Raw genomic sequence first — 20,148 nt, 5'->3', positions numbered from 1 at the left:
CAGACAAGAGGAATAAAAGAACCTGATAAGCGGCTTTGTGATTCAAAATTCTGGAGAGTCCTGAGAACCTGGCAATGCTCCAGTATCTGGAGTGGCTTTTATCTCTTTACTCCTCCAGTGAAAAGCATAAACAACATTCAACAGTTACCCAGCAGGCAAGAGTAGTAAATGCTGCTATCGCCATCACGGCTGTGTTTGTCCTTACACAATTAACCACTTAGCCTGTGAGAGCTGTCTATGGATTTCAGTGTGAGTGCTACCCTTGCTTTTCTCCTTCAGGACAAGGACATAGACAACCCACTTCAAACACCAAGAGTCAGTGTTTTTCCTATCTGTGGTTTCACAGAGGCTGTAACACAATGTAAAGGGTCAGTAATCATGTCAGTCTTTCCTTTCCTGAAGATATTCCTCTGAAGCTGGGCATGCATCTCCTTGTCACGATTTTTATAAATAAACTGCTTGTTTGTAAGTTCTCCACTTGAACAGAACTATTTAATTCACCTCCTTTTGATGCTTCAGTGTTCATCTCAAATTGCTGCATGAAAGTAAGAGGTTTCTGTTGAGATTCACAGTCATAAAAGTATAAAGCATTTTAGGCTGGCCACTTCAGCTAGCACAGGGAGGTATAAATTGCACTGAATCTGCTCAGCCCAGCATGGCTTGTGCAGTTTGCCTTTACGACTTTATTGGCCTGGACTGGCCTCCTAGCAAAGAAAGATTGTGGCTACTTTTCACTGCTGCAGAATACCCAGTGATCTGGAACAAATTTGAGCTCATATCATCAGGCTTACAACAGACTTGCGTTTAGATCCAGGGCTCAGGACAGTCAGGGAAAAAGAGTGCCTGGGCTCAGTGATAGTGCTTGGGTTGAAGTTGGTCTCCTGGCATCGCCCATTCCTAGCAGGTGTTCTTCTACCTTATGGACAACAGGGAAAGTGTGCTGGCTTGTGCTCCACTGGCAGCATTTTTTCATAAAGCTGAGGGTTGCTGACAAAGAGAATACCACTGCAAGAAAATAACAATACTTATTACTTTAAAACAAGACTGGCAAGATAACTCCAGAAAGGGGAAGTTAGTATCATTTTACGTCTCCAATTGAGGTCAAATGGGGTGAAATGACTTGCGATCACACAAAATCCAGGCAACTGAATTGATACTCATGTGCTGCACATCAGGCTTGGCTAAGCTGATGGGGAAATGATATGGAGTAGCAGTGAATGTTAGAAGTTGGGAGTTAATGGAGGTACTGAAAGACACTGAACCAAGTGTACTTTGTTCGCTGGCACTAGCTGTATTTCTCAAAGAGCCACTGAGCGGCATTTTGGCGAGGTAAGCCTCTTAAAAAGTGGAATAATCGTGGGTCATGACAGATATATTAGTCGTTCCTTTGACCCAGGGAGTACTAAGCATACCGCAGTAGTCAAGAAATGTAGGTGTGCAGAGCTGTGGGAAGAAACCTCCCTCTCTTCACTTGATGATAAATTCTTCTTAGCTAAGGAATTCTGGAGCGCTGCTCTGGGTGTGTGAAAGATGCTTGGGGAGATGTTGGAGCCATGATATGCTCCTGTTCTCTACGCCATCTTAGAAGTGTCAGCAAGCCCCTTGAAAGTCTGGCTGCAGAGAAGACTATGTTACCTCCTTTGAACACCTCTCTCTCCTGAATACTGTTACAGATGCATTGTTCACTGTGGGGAAGAAGAGAAAAATTTGAAGGAGCATAAAGAGGAATTGGTATTGTTTTTTGCTCTTTCAGCGCAAACAGAAGCCCCTTTCTATGAGGAGTGGTGGTTTCTGCTGGTGATGGCTCTCTCAAGTCTGATCCTCATCCTTCTGGTGGTGTTTGCATTGGTCCTGCATGGCCAGAGCAAGAAGTACAAGAACTGCAGCACAGGTAAAACATTGGTTCCATGCTGTGCACACACTCTCAAGAGCTGTGGGAATTAGAAATGTCTTCCCTTTGAACCTCTGATTTTATCAGCATGGACTCTATAGGTATTTTGTTTGGCAGAAGACTCGGATGTTTTTTCTCTCTGTTTTGGTAGAAATGGCTTTTGCCCATAGCCACTCTGGGCAAAGAGTGCTGGATCTTATCAGATTTTGGGTGTTAACCAGCCATGGGCTTGGATTGGACAGCATCTGGAAGTCCCAGGGACTGTAGCAAAAGCCAAGGAGTCTGGGTCAAATGCTTGGCAGAAGACCACAAAAAAGGAATGAGCTGAGACTTCATTTATCTTTGTCATCATTCCCTGACAGATGGGGAGAAGGAGAAAGATTCTGCTTTTCCATGGCTGTACCCAATGCAAATATTCTAAGACTGTATGTGTGAGGACTATATCAAAATTCCTTTATATCAAATAGTGCCCTGCATCTCACATTCATTCCCTAAGCTAAGCTGCAGTTGCTGGGCTGGGGGCCAAGCAGCTAGGAGGTGTCTTGGTTACCTGGACCTGTTAAACTTTAACACATAATAAGATTTGAATTTTCCTTTAGTTACAATTTTTACCAGTCTCCTTTCTGAAAGGCAACAGGGGCTACCTGCTCTATAACTGGGAATGTTAAAATAGTCCCCTTTCAAAACGCTAAGTTCTTGAGCTCTGAATATTGGTTTTACCTTTTCTTCTGCTTACATGATAAAGTCCTGGAAGGTTTGTTCACATGTGTATTTCTCTGATAGTCTCCTCCAGCAAGAAATTGCTCTGATGCCAGGAGGCGCCAAAAAAGACACGTTAATGAGTAGGATCAGGTGGATGGGTCTTTGCACTACCCGTTCTTAGGGATTAATGTAATGAAGGAGTCTTCCAGGCAGTATTTAGTAATACAGTTCCAAAGTGAAGATCTTTTCTTTCTTTATAATTCACCTCTAACAAGTGTTAGAAAATCAGATTTCAGTCCCATGAGATACAAGATGTATGAATACTGTGGCATTTTACTAAGTTAATACTGTTACATATTTGTATGCATAGCTCATAGGAAATCTCTCATCTTCTTAGTTTTGCTCTGTGTTTGGGGGACAGACATGAAAAGACAGGTCTGACCTGTACTGTCAGATATCAGTGTTCACACTGAGTCTTAATGTAGCACAGAAATTGAAGCCGAGGATAAAGTACCTGTCTGCTGCAGTGTCAGTATGCAACCGGTCCCTCTCCCCAGGACACAAGCTGAGCTCACACCTTTGGGATTACAAAGAATGAGCATGGGAGAGAATAAGCTCTTGCTATATTTGATCACAAGAAATAATATACTTTGCTGTATTTTCCCTCTTGTGCCAGTCCCCTGTCCTTTTCCCAGCCTTACATTGTCCAGTGATTTCTCACATCTATATCTTATCCTCATTACAGCTCTGACATCTTTTTCCCATTTGTTATCTACTTACCCTTCTTCTTGCTTTCTTTCCTGCCTTTTTGGTTTTTTTCTGCTTTTACTCTTTTTCTGCCTTTCCTAGTTTTACTTTCTCTTTCTTTGCTTCAGTCAGCATGAAGGGGATTCACAGCACTTGATTTAGGACATCCTCTGTGGCCACCTGAATTAGTCACCTGGTTTCTATTTATAGTCAAAAGACAAGAATAAGCACTTTTGGAGCACAGTTCATCTGAGCTATTTTAGATACTTAACTCTGAATGAAATGCATCCATCCGTGCGTCCTCCTTTCCCCTCTTTTGGCTCCTTCTGCCCGTTCACACTCCTAATAAGCTCCTCTCCTTCACTCTGGTTGTTTTAATTTGCCAGTAAGAAAGGTAAAGAGATTTTCAAATAGCTAATGATGTTGTAAAACACAAAGGAGGAAAAGTTTGTACCTACAGTTTTATTTGGGGGAAAAGTGCTTTTGTTTCAGCTGAATCTTTTATTGCCTGGTTCCAGGTAAAACCATCTCCAATGTGGAAGAGTCAGTCACCCTGGATAATGGAGGCTTCACTGCTCTGGAGCTCAACAGCAGACACCTGAACATCAAGAGCACCTTCTCAAAGAAGAATGGAACCAGGTAAGAAGGTGGGAACACCACACTCTTGGAAATGGTGTTTCATCTAGCTTCAAACAACTGTTAAATAGTCAAAGAGGAGAGACTGTTGTCTGGAGGATCTAAGGAGGACTTTAATGCCCAAGTCACTGCCCCAGGCTGTGATTCTGGCTTCTAAGCACGATTTAATGGTGTCATTTCAGAGAAATTACAACATCCTATACACTTACCCTGTATGCTTCCTAGGTCTCCTCCTCGCCCAAGCCCAGGGGGGCTGCACTACTCTGATGAGGATATCTGCAACAAGTACAACGGAGCTGTGCTGACTGAGAGCTTGGGCCTGAACGAGAAGCCCTTAGAAGTGTCAGAGTCAGAGGTAAGGGTTCCCTTTGCCTTGCCAAATGCTGCCCAGTCACTGCAGACATTTGTTTCCCTGATGAATCCTGGCAGGTCTTTGAAGTCCCGATCCCATACCAGCATTATACTGTATTGTCGCTGTTCATCTGTCTTGGGGAATTCCAAATGTCCAATTCACCGTGCTGTTCGCATCTTGTCTTAAAATTAAAATCTCAAAGGAAAGAATGACAAGAAGGACCCAGCCAAGGCAGATTCTAGACCTGACCGTGGCAGATATTCACGGTTTTCCAGTGTTATACAGAAAGATAAGTGCAGTCAGCCAGTGTGTACTCACCTCTCTGGAAGGGGCTGCACATCCCCTTCTGCCTGTGGGCTGCAAACTTGGAGCACTTTTGGGAAGACGTATATATGCTGCAAAATAACCAGCTGGCTGCAGCTACCATCTGGATGAGGTTGAAGGTGGGATACGCTTTGAATTGTGGCACTGACTGAAGTATGGGATGTGGTTTGAAGTTTTCACAGTGCCTTTTTTAGACAGCTACAGTGAACACCAAGATTCGGAAGAGTGGTGTTGAGGGGTGGTAACTTCTGCCTCTGTAACAGAGGGAGTAAGTGGGGAATGAGCAATCTGCCAGGGAGTGCATGGCCATGGTTGTGGGAGCCCAGCATTCAGTTTTCTGAACACCCAAGCCTGCAGCCTTAGTTTAACTCAAGAGGAGCCTTCTGCTCAGGTTGCCTTTAGACTCTGTTCTCCAAGGACGGTGGGTGTATACCGGCATTATCCATCTGGCAATGCTCCATCTTGTGTCTTATAACCCCTTTAAGAAGAAAGTGCTTGTAGTCTGTAAAAGTCCAACAGTGGCCAGGGGTGAATAGACAGACTTCAAGGGATATCCAGAAAGGTAAATCTGTCTCTGAAATTGTGTGTTGTCAGCTGAGATCCTGACAAATCTGAACTGACAGCACAAGAAGCGAGCAATGGGCCAAACCACTCCAAACCTGACCCTTCTAGCAAGAATAAATCAAGAGCAGCAAGTAGTGAAAGAAGATGACAGTTTTCATCTGTAGCTTTTCTGCACCTGCAGCTACAGCTGCTTTTCCTGGCTACCTAGCTTTCACCTCCTGTTAATTACCACGGACAGTCTGCTGCTTTGTGCTGCCCTGTGGCCGACCCATCATGCAGGCAGCTTTCCTTGGTGTAGCTCAAGCTGCTATCTATGCAATGCGCAAGCATTACCCTCCAGATTAAACCCATAGTGCTTTGGTCATGTCACTGTAACAACCCAGCATTAAACCTGTCATTAAAACAGTTTGCTGAGCATGATCATGAATTTAGCACTGGCACCTTTTGACATTAATTTCAGTGCCCCATGTGGTATTTCCTGGTAATGCGCAAAAGTCTACTTGCAGGGTGTCATTACTGCCTCTATATGCACTGTTTGTACAACACAGAAGAAAGTGATTTTTGTTTCTTTTTCTCAGGCTATTATTAATATTATTTATTTACTGTGTATTGCAGTTGAGCCTGAAGGTCTCAGTTGAGATTCTAGTGTTTTTGTGAATCTGTGTGTGCATGTGAGTATGTGAACAAAATGTGCTTTCTGTTTTTCCTTGGGGCTTAGATATGCAGCCCTTCTGTATAATGTCTTTGATGCTTGGGTTTTTTTGTGGTGGGGAGTGTTTTTAGGCATGAAATGTTAATACATTCCCAGTAGAGGTAGCAATAGGAAATGCTGCCTTTTGATCAGCCTAAAAATGATGTTTACATTGGCTGGTACAGACAGGAGGTGAGGGTGGGTGGGGGCAGAGGTGGGTATAGGTGTTTGGCCCCTCTCTTTTCAACTATTCCTGTACCTATTAGCCCTTCCTGTTTGTCTTTTCTGTTCTTTTTGTTTCTATTCTCAAAGGAGATCTTAACAGACAAGCTCTGTTTTCCGAGAATTTCAGAATTTCCATCTATCTTAGCAGGCAGAAATGTTTGCCATTATATGAAGAGTTAAAGCCACCTTTTTATATAAGCTCTACACAGGTTTGGTCCTCTGCATCAACATCCTGATGCTGTCTTCCTCTAATACATCTTTGCGTGGATCTCAGGTTCCACTTAATATGATGTACATAAGGGCAGGCAGGGCCAAAAACTGTGGTTTTGCTTTCACCCTGCATGTCATCTTGTTGCTGCTTAGTCTTACCCCTGTTGCCTGAGGTGTCAAGATTTTATATGGAAAAGAAGGAAGCTCACTGGCTTCAAGTCTCATGGGGTTTACTGAACATGAAGAAGTCTGCGAGAAACTCTCGGGCTGACTGACTGCACTTAACAACACGGCTGCCTGGGAGCCTTCCTCAGAGCTCCCTCCTGATGAGGAGAGCAAGAGAGAAACAAAGAGAAAATCACACAGACCAAGCAGTACTCTTGATATTCATAAATCAAGTGGTTAACTTACTCCATGTCATGAAAGCCAAGCACCAGTACTGTTAATGAGGTTAAAGTAGTTTAATTGGCAGGTATGGAGCAAGAGAGTGCTAAGAGTGTAATTTCTAAATGATTAATAATAACAGGCTTTTAGATAATGAGTCAAGTGGACGAGGCTCTGGACAGAATCTGAAGAAATTTGGTGTTCACCATGTAGAGAAATTTGATGATATATCTGCGATGTCATCCAGCCATGGAAGAGCAGTTTTACAGGAGGGGAGGGGAGACTGATGTTTGTTTGTTTGTTGTCACGTGCGTGTCCTTGTGGTCTCCCAAAAACAGTTTTCAGGAGATAATATTCTCACAGATTACCCACATTATCAGTCAGTGCTGAATGCTGGTGATGCTCTCGTCTTCCCAGCTGCTCTCTGCAATTTAACTGACTTTTGCTTTCTCAGCTCTGTAGGAAGATATTATAAATTTCCACTTAACACTTAATAGGGAATATGGTTTAACTTGTTTTCAATAAAGTTTTCCAATGATTTTGACAAGTTGGGCACTATGTGGAAACCAGCTGCAGGTGACACATTAAATAAGCAAGGGTTCCTGTGTCCAGAGAAATCTGTTTGCCAAGGTTACTTGTCTGTTTTACAGCATATTCATTTCATGTCAACCAAAAGGAACTGCTGCCATCTACATTTTTAGAAATAATCTCATAGGGTTGTTTCTTATGCAGTCACTTTAAAAAAAAAAAAAAAAAAGACAATTGGAACTATTTTCAAATTTCCCATTGACTAAGCTAACCACTCTGGTTACTGACTTGCCTCTGAACACCACTTGCGCATTTCATGCTATCAATAAACTACTTAAATAGCCTCTCATTTTCTGTATTTGTTGTTTCATAGGCATCCATGCACCTTTGGTTGACAGTCTGTAATGTCACCGCACACCCAATCACACTCCAGCCTATGGAGGTTTCCAAGGTAACAAAGCCACAGTCGCAGGGAAGGGAGAAAACCGAAAACAAAGCAAAAAGCCCTGCAGCATTTCTATTTACTCAATAGTTTAAAAACCACTAAAAAGTAATCCTCTAGTATAAGCTGTCTGTATTGTCATGCAAAACAGGTTTATCTTGCTAATCCTTGATTTTCATCAGGGCAGAGAGGGATGTGCTATGGCAATTTAAAGAATTCCTTGCTGGTAAGGGTGGTTATTAGTACCTTGTTCGGAGCAGACCTTGGAAGATACTTCAGAAACATGGACAGAATAGTCAGTTCCTGCCTGTTCTGAAGGAAACACAAAGAAAGCATGTTGCATCCACACTGACAAGTAGGTTATCCTTCCCAGCCTCGGTGCTAATGATGGTGAAAGGCTGAAGTTACTGCAGCTATACATGTTTCATGAAAGTCTGCTGAAAGGCACTGGCCTTATTTACACCAAATTAGTGTTCTCTTTCAGTTGGTATAGTGGACTAATTAGTGGACAGATTATCAGCAGGTGATAATTGGTTTAAATTCCCTCTTTCTGTTCATGGCAGTTCAAGTGACACTGTATTTCAAATGGCAGCAGCCCATCTAAAAGTGCTCCCAGTATTTTTCCTCTTTATTATGTTGACTCTGGCAATCTCAAAAAAACTTGGCTTAGGTCCAGAAATTATATTAGTTTTCTGGGTGAGTATTTTTCTGCTAGCAATGGACAGAAATCAAGTAGCTGCATCAGTATTATTATACCTATCAAGTCATGTGTCAGTCTTCTGGATACAGCTGCTTCTCAGCATTTCTTCTTAGAGCTTCCAGCCTTTTAGTTGGCTTTATGTTTCTATATGTCTGTGGGGACATCAGGAAGACCAGTAAGGGGCCACTAGAAGTTCGTGGGGTTTTTCCTCCTTATGCTTATGACACCTCAACTCAGCTGTGATAGATCTTTTCAGCAAGAGTTTGTTTCTTTGTGGGGTGGCTGAGTGTGTCCAAGTCAGTCAGAGTGAAGGTGGATTGGGGAAGGAGTCAGAAGACATGGCAAGGGCAGTCATAGCGTTGTGCCTTTGATGGAGGGAGCACATCCATGATAGCTAGAGGACTTTACACCTTCAGGTGCTGCTTCTGCTGAGTGATCCATAACCACCTGCTCAGGATGTGAAGACTTTTCTTCTGGATGGCCACATCATCTCCCAGCTTCCCAGGCACTTTTTACCTTAAATTTAGACTATGGATCTGCAGCATAATGTTTGGAGATGCAGGCTAATGCAAAGTAAAACACCTTGATTCTTGATAAGAACAAAGAAAACCAGAGTTTGAGGATCTTTTGGTCTGCAGGTAAAGTTGGTTGCCTCTACAGCCAAGGACCAGCCTGCCCAAACTATTGCTGCCACACTCCACCACACTGTCACTTCTGCAGGCATCGGAGGCACTCTTGTTGGAGCCCCTTACAAAAACAGGCAAGGCAGCGCTGGCAGGATGTGCCCTGAAGCAGTGCCAAGACTCTGGAGATGCTCTCTGCACCCACTGGCTGTGAAGTGGTCCAAATTTGGGGATATTCTGGGCATGCCGCAAAAAACACCTGTTCAGGAAGGTCTTTGGAGGGAGTCGGGTGTTGGCTTCCCAAGGCTGGCAGCTGGTGCAAAGAAGCATTTTTCTAGGAGAAAGACTTGCTGAATTCCTTCTGGAATAATTATTAAATGCTGGTAGGGTTTTGTTGTAATATTAATTACGTGTCAAGGCACCTGAAGCTTTGCATTCTTAAAATAATTAAACAGTACATAATTCTGAAAGAGCCAAATCATGGGTAATAGTGGAAGGGAAATTTTGCAAAGCTGTAAAGAGCTGCTTTGCTCAGACTTTTGGAAAACTCTGGGAAAAATTTCTCAGCTCTGTCCATCACCCTCTATGCTGGAAAATGGGCATGAAATAGTATTGCAGCAGCTATCTAAGCAAAGAGGTGGGATGATGGATGCAGTGCCCTTTTCAAACGATGGTTCGCAAGGCATTTGAGGATTGTTCTTCAGAGACCATTAAAAAGGAGCTTTAGAGGAGGAGAGACTAGTTGTGTGGCAGGCAGGATCAAGAAGGATGTGTGTGTGCTGTGTGGTGTCATAGATCAGAACGATACCAACCTTTTGAAATTAATTGCAGCAACTAACAGTTATGAGCTGCACTTACCCGTCTCTATCTTGTATGTCTTAGGCAGCTACTACTTTGATATTTAATTGCCTTTAGAATCAGCTATGCAGATTATTGGGGGGAAAAAAAAGGAATAAAAGCTTTTGCATGCTCAAACCAGAGATTTTGAGAGAAGGCATGAGATAGGGAGATGACTGGGTAAATGTCTGTGTGCTGTATGGGATATGGCTGTTATTAGTGGGAACATTAGTGGGAACAGAAGGAAAATGTGCACTTGGATATTGTGGCCAAGGCTTTGCCGTGGTCTCTGTACCTGGAGGAGATGTACAAGCCCTCTGTGATTCCTCCAGCTGTATCACAGCAGCAGTACTTCAGAGGAAGGGCAGATGCACAAAGCTTATCCAGTTACATCTCAATAGAGCTCCCACTTGATACTGATATGAGCTTTGAAGCTATCCAGCCACTGTGCATAAATGTTTCAGGGGTAAGATCTGCTCTGAACACAGGGCTGTGCCTGAGCCATCCCAAGAAAGCAACCCCTTCTGCCTGGCAGTTCTTTTCCAGATTTTGCATTCTCTTTCTTCTATCGCCGCTGGTCGTGTGCCTTGTTGTACCACCAATAATCAGCTGGAACATACAGATAGAGTTGTTTGCCTGAAAAAAACTGTGATTTTGCTTAATTCCCTTTCAGTGATATAACTAATTTTCAATACTTAACAGAAATTGCAAGCCAAATTCAGAGTACTATGCAGGTAGGCTGGTCTGACCACCACAAACAACAGCACATCTGGCTAACTTGCATGGAAGACATTCTTTCTGTCCTTGCATCAGCAGAGGGATTCTCAAAAGTAATTGCAGTCTTGTTGATTATGTGATTGAAAGCCGTTGGTTTCCCTATGACATCTCTACACTTCCCTGCATCTTGTGTCAAAATAGGAACTCCTGCCTCTCGTCGCAGTGTTCTGCAGTGAACTAGAAGGGATTTCTCTGCACCTCATCGCCAGCGTTCGTTGGGTGACTCTCCCTCTAACAGCAAAGCCTGGCTAAACCAGAGCCCAGTGCTTTTCTACAGTCCAGCATGTATTACACTTGGACTACAAACCATGCTACCCTCAAATTACCGCTTTTGTCAGCTGTTGATATTAATCTTGTCTCTAATTTCTTTTAGAGTGGAACAGGCTAAATCATAGATGCTAATGGCTGATTTTTTGCTGTTTTTTTATTTTTTTTCCTGATGCTCCAGGCCACTGACTCGGATTATGAAGATGAGTTGCCAAAGCACTCCTTTGTGAACCATTACATGAGTGATCCCACGTACTACAACTCATGGAAGCGGCAGCAGAAAGGGGTGAAGCACCCAGCATCCTATAGATACGAGGAGTGCGTCGCCAGCGAGACAGAACCCTATTTCCAGACTGTCATCACGACACAGAGCTCAGGAGGGGTGTACACCCCAACGGGACAGCCCGCGCCCGGCTCCCGGACTCCAGTGACAGGGTTCTCCTCCTTCGTCTGAGACGGGGCTGGAGGATACAGCCGAACCGCCGGCGGCACTTGGGGGGACCCGTCACAGTGACTGTGTGTGCGTGACCGGTGCGGTGAACTTGTGGGTAACTTCTCTATCAGGGTAGAAACGGATGGGAACACGGATGAGGCTGGGGTTTTTTTTTCTGAAGACAATCAACTCTAAAAATATGGAGCTGAACTAGCTGAACCTTTGTTTAAAAAAAAAAAGAAAAAAAAAAAGGAATTCCGAAAAGCGATGATTTTAACCACTTGTGAATAGTAGGGGTTTTTTAACCGCTTTTTGTAACACTGCTTCAGGAAGCAGCTCCCATGCTCCTCTCTTCCCTCTTTCTTTCTCTCCTTCTGTCCCCCTGTTCCCAAACAAGGAGGTGAATTCCCTAGATGCAATGAGTGACTTTGTGATGTGGTTTGAAGAGAAAACAAAACCTCCCAGGCTCCTTTTTCTTCCTTTTTCTCTACTTTTTTTTTTTCTTTTTAATTTTTCCCCTGTCATCAAGATCAAGTAGGAAAACATAGAAAAGGGACAAATTTTTACATGAAAAGCAGACACCTCCTCTCTCCTCTTCTCATTGCTGCTCCCTGCATTAGGAGCACTGGCTGATCAACTTATGCTCAGATGTGTCACTGTGTCTGCTCTAGGCTCACTACTGGTGTATTTATACTGAATTACTGACCTGCTTCTCTTTCTTTTCAAATGGGACCTGCTGCATTCTTTAAATATTCCAACTCCAGGGCTTTTGGAAGAGGAGATGACTCAAAAGAGCACTGTAGGCAGCAGTGGGTGAAGCAAGTGGGAAGAATTCAGACGCAAGGTCAGTTTATTTTTGGTGTGGCTCTAATCCTCCCTCATGGACTGCATGTGCCATTTGAATTGGTCATTTTTTAAATGTCAGAGGACACACCCCAGCAAGCCAGAGGAATCTTTCAATTAAGATTGCAGTGACAAGCTAGAGAGTCTACTAATTGGTGAGGTTTTTGATCGTCAAAGTCATCCTGCCCTGTCAATAGAAGTTGAGCAGTCTTTCTCACCCAGACTCTGCAGTGCTGCTTACTGGTCTGTGAAAAAGTACACGGTAGCCGGGTTTGTTTGATTTCATTTTTTTAGTACAAAGACACGTCACAGACTGGGTGAGTTTTGGTGTCTACAGGTGCCTTTTATTGATTCTTCAGCTTCGTATCTGGGAGATGTAACAAAGTGTCTCCAAATAAAGCTAACCAGGTTTTTCAAGCATTAAGGTCATGAATTACCTTGTGCACGTTTACAGCCTCTTTGTGCACTTGAAGCTACAGCCTTTGGAAAGAAGAGAGGAGAATTTTAGTTTATTTTCCATCCTTTTGTATAGCTCCCTTTTTATTTTCTTATTTTCTGTCCTTTTCCTGAGTCTGTCATGTTTAGCAGCGAGTTGTTTACTCACAAGGGAGTTGTCAGGGGTTTAAAGAATCCAAGTCCAGCCCTTGGACCTAGCAACAGTCCTGGATCACCAGACTTTTTACCGCAAGAGTTTGAAAGGTGAATTTGGAAGCAGGCAAGTCCTTCCTTGCCACTCCAGCATCTGGCATTTCCTCTCAGGTGGGGGTAGGTCAGCCAGGAAAATTGGTATCCTGCTGCTTGCTAATGTCCTGTCAGAACATGTGTGGGCACTGTTACTGTTGGAGATTGTCCCTGTCCTCTCTGGGGGGATGTGGGACAGCTGTGGAACTGGGTGGTGGTAGCTTCAAGGCAGGTTGTTGAAACCAACCTGGTGCTGATTATGGTGGCTGCCTGTTCCTGCCCATGGGGGCTGGTTAGAAGTAGCTTGATTGGCACCTCACCTGAACAGTTGAGGTCCAAGGGCAAGCTCAGCCTTGCTGACACCTTTCAGTGCCTCTTGGACAGGGCAAACGATTTTGGAACTGCTTTTACTCTTTGTCACTGCCTCTGAGCGCTGCTGCTCTTGGTGCGTACAGATTCTGGATAGCTTTGGCACTGGATTGCTGTTCCTCTCCAAAGGCTCCAGAAAGAAAAATTTCAAAACCAAATACTCCAGTGGGTGTGTTTAAGGGCTTTTGAGTTTGGGATAATGATCCACAGCTCATTAGATGTCAAGGGATATGCCAAGACACAGGCTTGAGCCAAAACCCTGTGAGCCATCCCCCTCTCTGCACCTGGATAGGATGTGTGTGGGATGGAGAAGGGGCTCCAAAGAGGATGATGTGGAGCTTACTGCGAAGAGGAATGCAAAGCAAACAAAAAACCCACTGCCTTCTGTGCACTTTGACTGTTCTCTTAAGCCATATGGACTTTGCTTTAATTACTGAACTGACAAGAATTTGTTTGTAGTCTTAGTTTTTTGTTTCTTAGATGAAATTATCCACATGAGTTTTCTGATTTGTTTTCTTTCTCCTTTGTTATTTCCTGCATCAGTTTACATATTTTTAAACACCTTGTTTTATATACATGTGACATAGCAATGCAATTGCTGTTGGAATTTTAATGGCGCTTATCCAACAGGTTTGAGAGGTAGTGCTACAGGAGGAGCCTTTCAAGGACCACTAAGGACTTAGGGATATAGATTAGTAGAAAGTAGATCGAACACCGAAGACTTTGCTCCAAAGGAAAGCATAGTGTGAGTAGCTCCGTATCTCCTGAATATTGCCAGATCTGAATTGGTGTGAGGTGCAGTTACTCCCTGGGGCTGATCTGATACCACATTGAGCAGAAAAGCAAGGAAACCATGGGCAATAAAGGAAATGGACTTTGTGGCCACTGCTCCACTGAAGGACAACGTGGGGAGTGGGGAGCAGCACGATCTATATAAAGCGGGGAAAAGAGACTATTCTTTTTTTCTCAGAACTGTCTGCGACTAAAAAGCCTGAGCTTGCTGAGGACCTGCTGAGTTGGCTGTTTGGCCCTTTTCTTCTGACTGCTGCTGAAATAACAGGTTAAGTGTGATTCCTTTAGGACCTGTTGATCCAAACAAAGGTATTTCTGTTCCATTCCAGTCCACGCTATTGTCAGTCTTGGTTATGTTTTGTTTAGGAGTTGGCTTTTCTTACATGTGGTTTTACTTTACTTAGGCAATTGCAGAGTGTGGAAGTGCACTGCCCTGCTCACCCCTAAAGTGAGCGTAGGATGTGTGTTCTGCTGCCCAGGATCCTCTGTAGCTACATACATGATCCCTGTGCCTTCTTGTTAACATGCTGTACTTGTAAAATATGATTAATGGGAAGGTTTTATTTACCTCAGATATCAGGTAAATTGTTCTATCTGGAAGGAAACACTCCATCAGTTAGCAAGAAAGCTCTATTTCATACCTGTAATCTTTGGGAATCACAGCCTTGAAATACGACTTTTAAACATTAGTTGTCATGTTACAATAACTTCACCCATCAAATCCATTTCTGTTTCCATCTTCCTGTTTATAACAGTCTTGAAAAATGAAGGCTTATATTTAAAATGCCTTCTTAGGATATTTTATTTGTATTTATTTATTTACTTTCCCATGTTTCTCAGGTCTCTTGGTGGCTGTTACTAAAAAATAAAAACAGCATCATGAAATGACCAAGGGAGACATTTCAGGGAACGGTTTAATAGGAACTCATTTTTCGTGCAATAGCCATGGAAATATCCAATTTCCTGCAGGAAAAAAAGGGCCCAAGTCTTCCCCCCCTCCCAGGGCTGAGATGACACCAGCCACCACCGTCAGCAACGCTCCCGGCACTCCCAACAGCACCGAACCTCAGGCTGTCCATATCATAAATCACATGCAAAAGTGCACATGAGTGAAGGAGCTGTACTGTTCCAGCCACTCTAAGTGGAGCGTTTTATTCCACAAACACCGTATCACACATGGTGTGTCCTCCACCACACCCTTGGGTGGAGTATTTTCCATTCCCATCTGCTAATACTCGGCTGCTGGTGCATGACCTCGGGTGCGAGTGGCAGCGGTGAGAAGGGACAGGAGAGGGCACTGTTTTGCTTTCATCAGTCTCTTTTTCCCCACCCTGGGAGTCACCCGTGTGAAACCCCTTCGTGGGGAGGGCAGAGAGAAGTGAGAGCACAGAGCAAAGGGTTTCATCAGCATTTACTAAAGGAATCACACTGCGGCCAGTGATCCCACTTTTGGAAGCAGTTGGCATTACTGGAGAGAACTAAAAAAAGCATCCAGAAAAAGAAACTAATCCATTACCCAAAAGGATTTTTTTTCCCTCTTCATTTTGAGTGTTAAAGCCAGTGATGCTTTGCAGATGGGCCAAGAACTCATTTTTCCTGCTTATACCCAGGTCTCTGCCAGAAGCTGCTGTAGCAATTGTTTAGAATAAATATCCAAGTCTGTCTTGACATGGGGATACATTTATTATCCTTGGCATTGCTTCCCTCAAGAAATCCATTGGGTCATCCAAAGACTATCCAATCTGCTTTCCAAAAAGGCAGGAGAAAGAGCTGTTTATACATACAGAGCACTGGTGTCTTCTTCTACTTGCTGTTTCCAGATAAGCAGGGCAACTTGTTTCAGAAAAATCCTTTTAGAAAAAGAATTTATTGGGAAACTTAAAAAAAAAAAAACAAAAAAAAAAAAAACAAAAAAACAACACACACACACAAAAAAAAAACCCAAACAAGAAAGATAACCTTTGGAAGGGCCATTAGGAATCTTGAAGTCCTAGAAACCAGAGACATGCAAGACTGAATATGATCCCAACACCTCCTATCTTTAGTGATCTCCTTTATCAACAGCAGCCAGAAGGGCACATGCAATGAGGGGTTATATTTGGAGAGGAAAAGCCATCACAGAACAGTTACTAGATAGGCAGGTTGTACTGCAAACAGCTTCGATCAGCCTGGAGTTTCCTGCTAATTCAATCACATTTCTTAGGTTGTTTTTATAAGTTTTTGCCAGCGTGTGTGGAGTCCGTCCATCATCATGGCACTACTAGAGATCATGTGGGGAGAGGTATGTTGCTGTGGTGTTTACACAAAACCACACACATGATGATGTGGTTGTACAGTGTGTATTGAAACCTCCTTACAGAAAGCCACCCTTGAATTAGGAGCACAGTCACCCCAAGACTGAACATGTCGGGCTGGGCATGACCCTTCGATGGCTCCACCTAACAAGTCCCTTCAGTTCTTTGTATTTTTGTATTCTTTTTCTTCTCCCCTACATCTTTACCCCCAGCCCTCCCGGACAAAGTTGGCTTGCACTTTGTGAAGGTTTAAAGTTTGCTGCCCCTGGTAGTTGAGAGCCACAACTGAGAAGCACACACGTGACACGTGGGACAGGTGAGATATGTTCGAACAAGGAGTGAAATACCACTGGGACTTGAGATTCAGGCTCTGACTCAGAATTTTATCATCTTAAAGCTGCCACCTGCCCATTTTAAATGGCCTTGGAGCCTCAAGACTTGGCAGGAAATTCATTATTTTGATGCTGTTTGATCACTGTGCACTTTCTTGGGGCTTGAATCATTGGATATAGAGACTGGAATGGGGTTACAGAGCTTTATATTGAAGTGTATTCCCATTTATGCCCGATTCTTTAGATCTGGGAATGAAACCTTTCTGTTAACACAACGTGGTGGTGTTCTGCAGGTGGGGCGCCTGGGAAGTGCCCCCAGCGCTCCCCCCTTGATGTCGTTAAGCTCCTGGGCAGTGCTGGGACCTGTCACGGTGCAGTGAGAGCTGTTGGGTGGCAGAAAGACGCAAGGACATGGTATTATGGTGAGTTTGTAGCTGGTCACTTTGCCACTCTTCAGATAGAGTCCATCCTCTGATTTGGTATCTGCCATCAGTTTAGGGGTAGGACCACCTTGCACAGATGTGTTTGAGTTACCCTTCGGTGTACTACGGTTATCGGATCGTTGCTTTTACTTCAGTGTCTCCCTGGGGATTTGCCCTGGATTTTTGTTCCACACCTCTTGTTAGCCTCACCTTCACCACTCCACTATTTTATATGAGAAAGTTACTTCTTCTTTTGCAAACTTGCTTCTAATTAAAAGAACCCTTTTTGAAATGTGTGTGTCCTTGGTACATTTATTTTGGGTAGGGGAAAAAATATTTTCCAGCCTCTTCTGTTATTTTTGGCTTGAAGAAGTTTCTGGGTGCCTCGCCAGCGTGCTCACGAGTTAACAGCTCAAGATGGTGAAAACATAACACGGACTGAAATTCTTCACTGTTAGTTCTGGACTGTAAAATCTTATAATCCCCCATTGCTTTTTAGCTAAAATGATACTCTCAAATAGTTTCCACCCAAAATTTGATCAACCTTAAATATTGTTATTTTGCAGTGATAAACTTCCTCCAGATCCTTATTACAGGAGAGTTGAAACCCATTCAGAAATGGAAACCCATGGGGCCACCGTTTTGTACACCTTCATCCCCTTGCAAATAATATTTGTCCTCCCCTGCAGCACTGTAGCAGCCATTAATCAGTTCCCACAAACGTGCTGATGTTGGGGAAGCTGGGCCAGATCCCAGCTGGTGGAAATCAGGGCAGCTCTGTTATTCCAGGGTGGCTGGTGGTGCTTTTCACCAGCTCAGCATCTGGCCTAGAGAAGTAAACTAAACACAGTCAGGTTGGCTACAGCTTTGGTGGGAGAAATGAGAGCGAGAAATCAATGTTTTTCAAGTGGGAGAGGGGGGGCAGAAAAAAAGTCAAACTGCTAAGGAAAAAACTCACATTCTCCTGCTCCTGAAAGGGATATTATAAATAATGCAGTGTTGTATAAATACAGGCAGCCCTCTGCGGCTGGTAGCTTGTAATAACCCAGAGGTATCAATGTACCCATTTTGAAGATGAAAATCTTCACGCCATAACATTTCATGAACGAGACATTATTCTGCAAAATTGCCATAAGATGCAGAAGTGCTTTTTTGAGGTCATTCGGTGACGAAGTGTATCATCCTCCCGCTTCCAGCCCTTACTCTTCTCAGGATGCGTTTCCTCCTCACATGTTTTTGTGGTTAGGATTGGAGCACGGACATAAACACGGGAGTGGATGGGAAATCTGCCACGGCATTTGTAGCCTAAACAATACCAGAGAAAACAGATTGGCTTCCCGCCCTGCCCTGAACAGCACAAGCAAGGGCTTGACTGAATTGAGTAATCTGGGCTTTCATTACTGACCCTTTTCCTGCTATTTGTCTCATTTGTTTCCTCTTCTTCCCTCTGTGTTTTTGCTCCAGGGTTATTTATTTTTTTCCTTGCTCCTTTCATTTTCATTTATTTTAAGCCTGCCTCTTGGTTTTGGTTGTGTTTTTTTTTTCTCTCCTCCTCTTACCTTGCCAATTATTTTCATTTCAAACCTGCATTTCCCACAAAATCAAAAGGAACTGTATCTGAACACACATTTTTGTTGGGTTTTTGTTCAATTCCACTGGGCCCCAAGAGCAGGAGCCCTTTTGCTTTGCTATCTTTTTTTCTTTGGAAATGCAGGGCATGTCCCTCTAAGCCAAGGCGACTTCCCAGGTTGGTAGAGACCTTCATTAAGTCGACAATTGGCATGTTCATCACTGTTTGTCAACGAGTTAGGATAATCCTAAATCAGATGAGTCTGACGCAAAGTGATTCTGCGATGTTTTACAAAACAAGTTTCTCAGCAGCTCTGAAACTGGTGAAGTCATTTGCAGAATCCAAGAATCTGCACCTATATATGGAGAAATGAACAAACTGCAAACTATCGGTGCGTGACGGTGACAATAATGTGTCAGAGGAAGAAGCAACCAACGCCCACAATGTCATTCAAAGGTACTTCCCTGCATTGTGCAATTTCTAGGGGGTTTAGTGCACCATTCGTGCTGCCAGTTCCGATATGTACCCTATCAAAGCACCAGTGCACGCAGTGGTGAAACCATGGGCTTTTTCTTCACCCTGAAGTGAAGTTCATGCAAATGATTGTACTTTGTGCACTAAACAGGCGGTGCAGATAAGGCTAAAAGTCAAGTCTGAAAAAAAGCATGTGTAATATAGCCTGGGGCCTCATGCCAAGAGTGATAAAATGCCTTACAAACACAGGTGACCTCACCACAGCCCTGTCAAATTGGGAAGGATTAATATCCCTCCTTTGGTAGGAGGAAATTGAGGCACAGGCCAGCTTTGCCTGTGGGACCAAGCCGCAGCTTGTGTGTCTGGTATCAATGTGCCCGAGTGGCCTCAACTGCAAATGTCCTCAGTGCAGGGCGAAGAAAACACATCTTTCTTACAAAACAGCAGGATGAGTTATTTTTGGGTGTCTATAAATTGTCTGTTTTCCAGCACTATCATTCTTACCCTACCAGGGGATCATGACTGACCTAATTAGAGTCTAATTCCAACAGTACAAGACTCAACTTGTAAATACAAACTTTTTAAAAATTCTGGGTTATTTTTTATGTATGTACAAGTGCATCTGATTGTTATAAACGCCCCCGAGGTGGGAGGCAGGGGAAGAGCAGGGCAATAGGAGTCATTGGAGAAGCTGAACTATGGAAAATTTGATGTGAAACAGGGCAAATTTCCAGACTGATTTATGAGACGTGACTTAATCTGCTGTATCCTCTGGGGTTAAACCTCACATAACCTGATGGAAATTAGGAAATGTTTTACCCCCCATCATGGAAAGGACCAGCAGAGGAAGGATTCAGCATTTCAATCCTTCGTTCAGCAAAAACCATCCAGGTGATCGATGAAGACACTTTCATTGATCCATAGCTGTCTCTGCACCACAGCAGAAATTAAAGGTAAGAAAAAGATGCTCATTTTCAATGAAGCCCGTTTCATGAAGCAGGTAAGGGTTAATCCAGCCAGCCAAATGCCTGGCTTTAG

General features: G+C 43.5%; 1 protein-coding gene across 4 annotated transcripts in view; it reads left to right on the top strand.

The window, feature by feature from the left end:
• Window positions 1-17,358, top strand: part of SDK1 (sidekick cell adhesion molecule 1) — a 417,651-nt gene extending 400,293 nt beyond the window's left edge. For all 4 annotated transcript variants that reach the window (XM_074886027.1, XM_074886028.1, XM_074886029.1 and 1 more), the window contains 4 exons: window positions 1,754-1,891; window positions 3,859-3,979; window positions 4,202-4,331; window positions 11,082-17,358. In XM_074886027.1, the coding sequence (XP_074742128.1) occupies window positions 1,754-1,891; window positions 3,859-3,979; window positions 4,202-4,331; window positions 11,082-11,354 (662 nt within the window). In that variant the 3' untranslated portion in view covers window positions 11,355-17,358. The remainder of the gene's footprint in view (window positions 1-1,753; window positions 1,892-3,858; window positions 3,980-4,201; window positions 4,332-11,081) is intronic.
• Window positions 17,359-20,148: the final 2,790 nt, after the last annotated feature.

This window comes from Strix uralensis, chromosome 16 (genome assembly GCF_047716275.1).
Source record: "Strix uralensis isolate ZFMK-TIS-50842 chromosome 16, bStrUra1, whole genome shotgun sequence".
NCBI lineage: Eukaryota > Metazoa > Chordata > Aves > Strigiformes > Strigidae > Strix > Strix uralensis.
Note: the sequence above shows the minus strand (reverse complement) of the source record. Positions and strands in the feature narration are given on the sequence as shown.